This window comes from Hermetia illucens, chromosome 5 (assembly GCF_905115235.1).
Source record: "Hermetia illucens chromosome 5, iHerIll2.2.curated.20191125, whole genome shotgun sequence".
NCBI classification, from domain to species: domain Eukaryota; kingdom Metazoa; phylum Arthropoda; class Insecta; order Diptera; family Stratiomyidae; genus Hermetia; species Hermetia illucens.
In genome coordinates this window covers 55222462-55232816 of record NC_051853.1, presented here as the reverse complement: position 1 = coordinate 55232816, position 10355 = coordinate 55222462, and the positions used below count along the sequence as shown (strand labels likewise).

Below are 10355 nucleotides of genomic sequence, written 5' to 3'. Positions count from 1 at the left end.
TGAGATTCCTCTTGGCTCATTCTGTTTATTTCATCACTTCCCTTGACTATGTCGGAAAATGTCTGTCGTGCATAGTAATCAGGTTATGAATTCGATTCCTGACTGGCGAAAGAAAAACTCTGGAAAGATGAAAAGTGTCCACGAAATGAAATGGTTTATGCAAGTTTTTCTCTGAGTGTCTTTCAGGACAAAATGCTAAAGTGGATTAAAAGTTGAGCGTAATAAATTGGAGTAATAAAAGACAAGATTTTCGTTTGAGCCATTGTGGCTTATTTTTATTGTATAGAATGGAATCATTTAAATAACTTATGCATAGAGAAAGGATAATAAAAAAGAATTTTTTCTAGTTGTACTTTGAAGCAATACAGAATGTGCAAATGAGGGGCCGGGTCGATTCTGAACATGGCGTTGGAACCGGTGACGAATTCGGATCATATATTGTCATGCATGGCTGCCGAATGTTACCTGCAATTAGAAAATAAATTCATAATGAAAACATAAAACAAAATAGATTCAAAAATTCAGCGACTATTTGTATGCATGTGGTTGAATTTACTATGAAAGTGGGCTTTTCTGAGCCAACCATAAGCTAACCGAATTTATTTTAAACATAAAATCCATTTGAACGAGGGGGGGGGGGGTGAATGTATCCTCGTAACATTGAAGGTAAAAGCATAATATAACGACCTATTTTTGGTAAAACCTGTTTGGTTTATGGTCATATCAAAAGCAAAGAGCGTCTGCATTTTTGAAGAGCCGTCGATTTTTTACTTTTTTAAGTTGAGTAACAAGGTTTGGTTTAATCAAAAAAATTAGGTTCAAATTCTGGTTTGTCATAGGTGGTTGCGTTCATCTTTCTGCGGGTGCTTCAGGACAGTCTCACTGAAAAGATAACACTGTGGAAGAAAAGATTGTGCGGATACCCTATAATCCACGAAACAGTGAACAAGAAGTACATATTTATCAAATAATATTTGTTACGTCTTGATGGTCCCTTTGATAAAGCTAAGGTTACCCGAAGTCCATGTTCAGCCTGTGCACTACGAGCTATATATAAATAGAACCATCGTGTACCTAAATATTCTTAAAAAATAACAAAAAAAAAATAAACAAAGCCTTTCATACCTTATTATAGTGTTTCTAGTGGTTTTTCTGGGTAAGTTAAGTTCTGAATAGTTAGTTGTCAGCTTTGGAGCCTGTTTATCGGCACACGTAACGGAAAACATTTATTTTATTTAGTGTATGCACCTCATTTTTAAATTAACAGCAAGTTAATAGAGAATTGGCAAGAAAGGAGATATTAATGTAGAAAAGAAGATGCAAGTTGTATCCCTAGATGCAAATTGTATCCCTTTTGAGAGAGGGAAGGTGTTTATTTTTAAGATGAAAAAGACAATGCGTAACATGACACTATGTGATCAAATAAAGCTTTGGGTGATGCCTTTTTAGGGGGTCATGCCTTTTAGGGGGAATCGATTTTTTGGCATCAATTGTATCTAGATATAGTGTAGAATATATGGGTAAAGTGATTTTTAATATTCGGATTCGTTCGTCGAGCGTCAAACAAGTCAAATGTCGCATGCCAGGTTTATGTCGGTCGCCGTAATAAAGCGCGTATTTATCGGTCTGAATGATGTTCGAATGACTTCGCTAAAATCATAAGAATTCAAGCCAACCTAAGGTTTATGGACCAGGCATAGCAGAATAATGATCAGTTAGAATTTTATGGTTGAAAATCGCATTCTACTTTTTAAATGCGTTTTCTCGAAATTGCATGTTGAAAATCTGCTGCCAGCATAGCCTAAAATTTATCCAACTATCTAAATTCTTTGAAATTTTCACGACTTATTCAGAATATATTTCTACGGTCCGCAAACTAGGATAATTGCGATTCATTCAGTAGTTTTTTTTTGTATTCATTAAAGAAACCTTGAAGAAACACCAAAATTCACAAAAAAAGTTTAACAAGGCACCAAAAATTTAGCTTTCAATATTTTTTAATAATCGTAGTTTGCGGACTGTAGTCAAGTCCGCACGTTAAAATGCCGTTTACATTTTTTATTTAAGATATATATTAATTAATATCTTCACAGCGCCCTCTAGCGTAGCAGAAAAACACATTTTTTGGGAGATGGATGTATAAGTTTCTATGTATTTCAATAATGAATGATGCCATCTGGCTGTAAAAATTACTAAGCATGATCAAGATATTAATAAATATGTGGGAAAAAATTCGTATTTGTACCTTTATCCAGTTCTTCACAAAAAATTTATAAGAAAAGCGAAGAAACGGCCTTCACACGGGATGACTTCCACGCGCGCGGTCGAGCCGTTTTTTTGTTTCTACTTTCCCGTTTAGCTTGAGTGGTGTTAATTCAGTAGGTTCGCACGAATCCCCATGGTTGTTTAATTTTCAGGATCCAGTGCGGACCCACGCATCGAAAAGGACACGTGAATTTTTGTATAATGACACATCAGGGATCGAAGTGCTCAAAGGACCCCTCCACATTCCCGAGCCTAGCTAGCATAGAGAAATACACATAAGAAATACACAAAACCTTTAACCCCTGAAGCGTCCAGTTTCCGATTTCCCGATTCGTTTTAAATTTGTCCACAACCAGTGGTCCGTGGACTATAATGTGGGAGTCATTTAGTTTTCTAAATTAATGTAGTCTGCCATAAAGTAAGTGGAGATTCAGCTCCAACTTATATCCTCAAAAGACATGATAGTTCTTTGACATGTAGCAAAAAATGAATTGTGGGGTATAGGAGCAAAGGGACAATGTGAGGAATGGGATCTACAACCTTGAAAAGGACTTTGCCAGACGGTTAGAAAAGCCAATACGGTTTAGTCCTACATAGCACGGAATAAAATTCTTGTGTGTTTATTTGTGCGCAATAATAAAATAGTAAAAATTCAATGCGGCTATGCTACAGTTTCATTATCTTCTCACTTAATGTGTGCAGGTCGGGAATAGTAACACAATAATCTATCTCAACTGAGATTTGAAACCAGAGCAGAGATCGGGAGGAGGCTAAGCCATCATACCGTCGAAATTAATAGCCATAGAAATTGGTCGATTTGATTGAATATTCAAGGCTGGGTCTAGTAGAATTTAGTGGAAACTTATTTGGATTATATGAGGAAAAGCAGTTCTATCAATGCCCCATCAAAATACCATTGAGGATATTCTAGACAATGCTATTAAAGGGTTGATATTACCGAAGGCTATGCTAGTGCCAAGGTAAATTAATCGAATTCAGATTTGACCAATTTACTTCTGTCCAGGTCTAACATGGATTGTCCTGTATCGTGGTAAATTCAGCTAGGGCCATGCTAGCTGTCACATTATTTTTGATAAAACTGAATAAAAGGCCAGTAGTATACATCTACTTATACGAGTCCGTGAAATTTTAGATGTTATTTTTGTCCCCATGAAACAGGCACAATCACTGTTAGCGGCAGTGATCTGCCCAGAACTGAGCGATTTAAATACCTCGGGTAAACGTTATCAGCTAATGGAGATTTGCGTTATGAAATTGCTTCACGAATTAACGCAACCTGGATGAAGTGGCGTTCCACAACTGGTGTTCTTTGTGATCGACGTATCAACGAATGTCTCAAATCTAAAATTTACCGCAATGTTGTCCGTCCTGTCGCCCTCTATGGTTCTGAGTATTGGCTGACTATAAAAAACAATGAAAGGCGTCTCGCAGTAATGGAGACGAAGATGTTACGTTAGACTAGTGGCGTGACACGCCTTGATCACATCCGAAATGATGTGATCAAAACGTGTGACGTTCATCCGAAATGAGGATATCCTCAATCGTTAAGGGGTTGCACCGATCGTGGAAAAGTTGCGAGAGAGACGTTTTCGATGGTATGGTCACGCAATTCGCAATTCGAATTCACTTGCCAAGATTGGTCTGAACATCGAAATCGATGGTAAACGACCAAAAGGCAGGCCTAAACGGTGGCTTGATACGCTGGATGGGGATTTAAAAACCACGAGATTGCACCCATATCAGACTTTCGACAGAGTCAAATGGCGAAACCGATTACGACGAGCCGACCCCGCTTGTGAACGGGACGAAGGCTGAAGAAAAAGAAGAAGAAGTTAGTATGATTAAAAGCTTCATAACGAAAATTTTAACTAGGAGGATTTGGAAGAATGGGGAAATCATAGTGTATTTTGATATTGTAGTCTTTATCGATAGTGGGGCGCATGGTCGGACTTGGAGCATCTCCTCTGAAATAATTTTCAAGTAAAGCTTTTCATAATCTGGAAAGGCAATCGGTTGTTAAAGAAGAAGATTTGAGAGATGTTTATGCAAATAAAATCACGGAACTTTTACCCTCAAAGAAAGACGCCTCTCTCGCAAATTTTCCCACGATTGGTGCATCATGGCGTGATATGCTATTGATCCAATACAACATTTTCATTTTTATTACGGCAAGGCACATTTCATTGCCTGTTATAGTCGGCAAACACTCACAACTATAGAGGGTGACAAACGGATAACAATGCGGTAAATTGTCGATTTGAGACGTACGCCGATTATAAAGAACCCTGGTATTTTTTTTAACAAACAAACTCACTTCGGTAACGAATGAAAACGCGCTGATATAAATGTTAAATCTAATAATTCCATTTTAAGGTGGTATGGTGTAGGTAGGAGCCTCTTTTATAGTTTCGGTTCTTGGGTTAGATTAGTTAGAAATTTAGATAGGAGTTCAATAATCCTTTTTTTCTGCCCTCCATAATAGGACTCCTAAACAACTTTCTATTATATAAAGATAACTGCCAAGAATTCCTATTTCATACCTCAAAAGGATCAACATTTTACTGTAGTTGATGCAAGGTGTAATCCTTATTGTCGATAGATAATAGGAACTTGTTGGAAGGAAGTGTTTCTCTACAACTCCTTCTGCCACATGACAACAACTGGTATCCGGTTTAGGCTTGCCTTAGTAAAGAGACATTCCGGTTTTGCGCCCAGGTCCACAAATTTGATATTCCTAAAAGTTGTATGGTGTCCTGTCTTCTTTTCCTATCATAGACATTGCCCTTATAGACTTTCCGGACTGGATCATCTTCACCCATATGGATTATGTGACCTGCTCACCGCAACCTATTGAGCCGGATTTTATCCATAATCAGACGGTGGTAGTATCGCTCATCAATTTCATCGTTATATACCCAACGGAATCGTCCATCCTCATGTAGGTGGGAAAAATTCTTCGGGGGATTCTTCTTTCGAACGCGGCCAAGAGAGAAAAAAGTTATATAACGGCGATATGCGCCTCTCCATTCCCCTCCGGGGGATCGAAATAACTACAGAAGTCGACGAAATGATTCATTTCTAAGCCAAAGATGTTTACAGAAAATTTATAGCATAAGTAGTAGTTTTCGAGTTATTCATGTTCAAACATGTCTTTTTCTCATCGAAAAAAAAATCGATGTTTTTCAACGGTTTTTCGGAGATAACTCGAAACCCATGTATTTCGTGTAGACATGATATTAAGCAGAAACAAAGCAGATTAAATGACAAAAAGAATGAATCTTTTTAAATTGGTAATGTCTAAAAAAAATCCTACTTTTAATGTCAAACAACACAAAGCCAGTAACTGTCAGTGGAAATTGATCTAAAGTTCTTTTAAAGTGCTTGTGGCAAATCGGCGCTATATAACTTTTTTTTCTTATGCCACCTTTCACTCCCACCCCAAATTTTGTGTCAATCGCTCTTGCATGAAAGAATTCGGAGGCTGAAAGCCTTAATGACTGGACAATGCTCAAGATCTCGTGTGAAATGCCGCCTCGGGTTGCTCTTCCCATAATATCAATATCGTCAGCATAGACCAGTAGTAGTTGGGTGTACTTGAAGAGGATGGTGGCTCTCGCGTTAACATCACCTTCACGGATCACTTTTTTTAAGGCCAGATTAAAGGGCATGCATGATAGGGCATCGCCTTGTCTTAGACCGTTGTTAATGTTGAATGGTCCTGCTTTTTTTATCTGGCTTCGCACACTGGTCAGGGTCAGCATTATCAGCTAGCTGAGGATATCGAATTTTCTCATCATTGTGTACAGTTTTACCCTGGCTATGCCATCATAGGTGGCCTTAAAGTCAATGAAAAGATGATGGAACTAATGTCTATATTCTAACAGTTTTTCCATCACTTGCCGCCAATGATGTTTTGGCAAGATAGCGAAGAATGTCGAGAATATGAGCGTAAGTTGATGGATTGCTTGGGGTAATTGGTTGGTTCACCGCTCGAAGAAGCTCGTGACAGGTATCTGCTCGTGCCCGCGTTCTTTGAGAGTATAGAATTATCCAGTATGCAGCATTCTTCCGTTCCATTGATAGCTTACATCCATCGTCGAACCAGTTGTTCTGAATTTTTTTGCAACTGGGGCCAAGTATTTTTGTAGTATCAATGATAATCTTCTTCAGGTGGTTCTGAAGATCATTTGTCTTCTCTTCACTTCACTTCATCTCCAGGATCTCTATGAACTACGGTTATTGCGGCATCCATGATAGCCTTACAGGTGCTACGGAGGGCTTTGTTGTGGATGGCTTCAGTATTCACTCTCGCTTGATTATCTGAGGGCAACAAGATAGTGATCCGAGTCTATATTTACTCTTCTATATGCTCTGAAGTTCTTCGACGCTGAGAGGTGGCGACGTACAAACAACACGTAGTCAATTTGGTTGAAAGTAGTCTTGCCTGGAGGTGTCCATGATTGTTTGTGGACCGCTTTCTGCGCAAACCAGGTATCTGAGTATAATTACGCGGTATTTCTAGCGATTAATTATTTGAAATAATAAAAGCTTGTTTTTCCTGTTCGCTAGTATTGATTTAGATTTTGCAAATACCAATATTTCGGGAACCACTTGTTCCCTTCATCAGTGCTAACAAGTCTCAAAGACTTGTCTTTATTTGCAAAATAGAAATCAACACTAGCGAATAGGAAAAACAAGTTTTTATTATTTGAAACCAGGTATTTCCAATAACTATCTCGAGCGATACTGCTAACTGAATAATACGCAGTCTGTCATCACTGGTGTTTTTTAGTAAGCTATGAGAGCTGTGTTCAGATAGCTGAGTAGTTAGAGCACAAGGCTATCGTACGGAAGGTAACGGTGCCATTTTCACTAGTAGCAGTAGAATTTGAATCGTGTTTTGACGCCGGAGACCAGTCGACTCAGCTGCACTCAGCGCAATGCTGACCACATTGGCTCCTATACGGTACTGTAATCCTGTTGTGTATCGTTAAGGCCTTGAATGATATGCTTTAATGCATTTCATGGCCCTGATCCAATTGGTGTGTTGCGCCAACGATTGCTGTTATTGTTATGGGAGCTGACGTATCGCCTGAATACTTGGCTGGCACTACTTGGCTATTAAAACTTGCTGACTAGGAAACCTACTCGAGCCTATGGTTTACTGGATGGCCCCCATAATATATATTGTTGCGGCTTTTCTCAAAGAAACCGGTCCCCGTCTAACGCATCTCTTGCAACGCTGTTACATCTTAAGGCTGATGGACAGGGGGACAGGTTATCAGCTATCTTCTGGGCAACATTCGGTCTGTACAGGAAGCGCACCTTCCATGAGAAAATGCGCAAATCGTTTTATTTGCCGGTTCATCGTCATAATATTCATCCAGTCCGAAATCTCTTTTGTGGCTTTACAATAAGTTGTTTTCCATGTAGGGTTGTCAGTTCTAGCCAACCTCCAGCCTCGAGAACCTGCAGAAAAAGTTAGTACAATTTGTCTCATTTTTAGGTGCGTAACAATTACAGCGGATCATCACTTCTGTAAGAGAACTAACAAGTGGGTTTCCCTAGAAAAAAGGAGATTTGCAGGTGTGAATTTTGAAGTAGATGCATATAGTCCAGATTCGTTGCTGCCGTGTCACGGGCCTTATAGGAAATTGCAATAACTAGAAAAGAAGTGAAAACTATCCTCTTAATTGGTACGAAATTTCAAGTCATTGTATGAAATGCCGCTTAACCTTTCACAATGACCGTATCTTTTTGTGGGCAAACAAATTAACGCCTATTGACGTTTCTCACTTTTGACATTCATTTCTTATTATCTTGCGTTTCAAGTGTCGCCCAAGCCATGCAATTTTGTCAATGCGAAAGAAGGAAGTATAGCCTAATTTGTCAATTTTTAAAATTTAATTCTAGTTTTAAATCTATCACAGGATTTTGTTAGGATACCATATTCTGGACGTTCAAATTTCTCACTGGTTTTCAGATACTTGATGCATATCTTATCTAAGGCCGTTGTTCACTTACTTCTCCGGAGACTTTGATGAGGATCTTGTCAATTTCCTTACTGTAGTTTGAAGAGAAACGGTTGAGGAAACTATATTGGGCGGGCCTACCAGGGATGGAGCAGTCCAGGGTGCTTATTGGGGGATACGAACCCATACGCACAACCTTCCAATCATAGTGGAAATTCTCACTGGTCATTATCGGCTGAACTATCACCTAGGGAAGCTAGGGATATCTACGGACACTGTCTGCAGGTTTTGTGAGGAGGAGGACGAAACCTCTATACACGTCCTGGGACAGTGTCCAGCATTCGTGCAAAGTAGGTCGAGACATTTGCGAGAACACTTAATACCAGATGCCAAGCTGAAACATCTGGAAGTGGGGAACATACTAAAGTTCCTAACGGTTACAGGCCTGCTTGAGATACCATGATCAATAGGTACACTATAACCAGTAAAAGGGGCACAATAGTTCTTCAAGGAGGCGGTGCGACTTTCCCTTAACAGAATAATAATAATACTGTAGTTTGCAACAACATTCAAAATTGTCATTTGCCAGTTCCATAAAACAGAACGTGGTCAAAATTTTATAGGTAACTTTAATTTTTAGGCTGCTTTCTCAGTAGAAAGTTTTTGATGAGTATTTGATGAGAATATGAAATGGAGTCCCATCAAACAAGACAATTGCTATGGGAAAATCTTATGTTTCGAAAGTATCACGAGAAAGATGTTTGGTATTACAACCACTAAGGATCAATATAAAGCCGCATACGCTGCCTTTATACTTGTAGGTAAGTGCAACTAAATTATGGAAAGGCAGCCTACTTTGTTATAGCCAATCCGGATTTGTTAGTTTGGAAATAATTGGTTGTCAAAATTTGATTGAAGATAGTCAAGTTAAGATTCATTATTGAAAGTGATATGCCCTTCTAAATAAATTTAGCTAAGGAGCGAATATAAAGTGGAGATGCTCTCGCTCTAATCCAAAATGAAACTTGATCAGTTTTTCAGAATTGTGTTGCCCAGAATTAATGTGACTATTGTCCACCAGATATGTATGTATTGTAATCAGGAAAAATTTTCCTTTCAAATGTTTTTTTTCTGAAGAACGATGCATCTAACACCAAAGTGTATTAATCTAACTTACCTGTTGACACAACTGCATCCAAATGTTTTATGTAACTTCGAGCGAGTCGTAATATTTCTATCTTAGACAATTTTCGATTCTGAGGTTCAGTTGGGATCAAATCGCGTAGCGTATTGAATGCGGAATTCACACTAAATAAAAATGAAAGACACAAAAAACACAAATAAATGAAACAAACTCAGTAACATCAAAAATATATTTTCACAGATACACTGGCACACAAGGACCAACCTCTGCGTCCGGTACCTTTCACGCGCGTTCACATGATTCCGATCCTTTAATTGTCCGTTTGAATTTGAACCAACCGCACATCCTGCAGGGTCGAATATCCTTTGGAACTCACAATAATCCATTTCTTCGAAGTGCGAGTAACAATTTGTTCTAAACGGCATTGCAACAAAATCCCAAATGAGTTCCATGTCAGGCACAGGCACTACCCAGACCCAGGCTGACTGAGGTCACTGGAGATTCGATCTTTTCGGCGGCGTTAAATCGAGCACTAACCGCAAAACGGCTGCAAAACGAATTATGTCATTTATTAGTTCATTAATGTTAATAGCCTGTGAAGCTGAAATAATATGGACCCAAAATCCATGAAGTCGTTTATCTCGTTAACATGCTTCCGATATGATCGCGGGCACTCTTTCGAGACAGCGCAACCGCTTCAAGCCTATCGTCCATAACTAAAACACCAAACAGAAGCCACAAATCATGCATTTGTTTGTCAATAGTGGAAGAGAGCCTTCCTACAGGGGATATTGGAGAGGCAAGTTATCATGTGCATATTGACATGGACATGGAGATGCAGTTTTCTGTTTTAGGAGTGTCTCTAGTATTTCCATTGAGGATGGGTTTCAAGAAATCGATACCTGTGGCACTGACAATTATTGAGATGTGCGCGAAACACAACAATTAATTGT

The 10355-nt window shown here is 38.9% G+C and overlaps 1 protein-coding gene across 3 annotated transcripts; it reads right to left on the bottom strand.

The window, feature by feature from the left end:
- Positions 1–267: 267 nt before the first annotated feature.
- LOC119657809 (transcription factor 15) lies at positions 268–10125 on the bottom strand. 3 transcript variants are annotated; one of them, XM_038064910.1, is made up of 4 exons: positions 10020–10125; positions 9667–9949; positions 9436–9566; positions 268–465 (listed from the first exon to the last, which is right to left on the bottom strand). In XM_038064910.1, exons 2-4 carry the CDS (start codon positions 9852–9854, stop codon positions 344–346), a joined length of 441 nt encoding a protein of 146 aa, XP_037920838.1. In that variant the 5' UTR covers positions 9855–9949; positions 10020–10125; the 3' UTR covers positions 268–343. The 3 variants fall into 3 exon arrangements, with proteins under 3 accessions (XP_037920838.1, XP_037920840.1, XP_037920839.1); XM_038064912.1 differs by having other exon boundaries at positions 9682–9949; XM_038064911.1 differs by having other exon boundaries at positions 9667–10102.
- Positions 10126–10355: the final 230 nt, after the last annotated feature.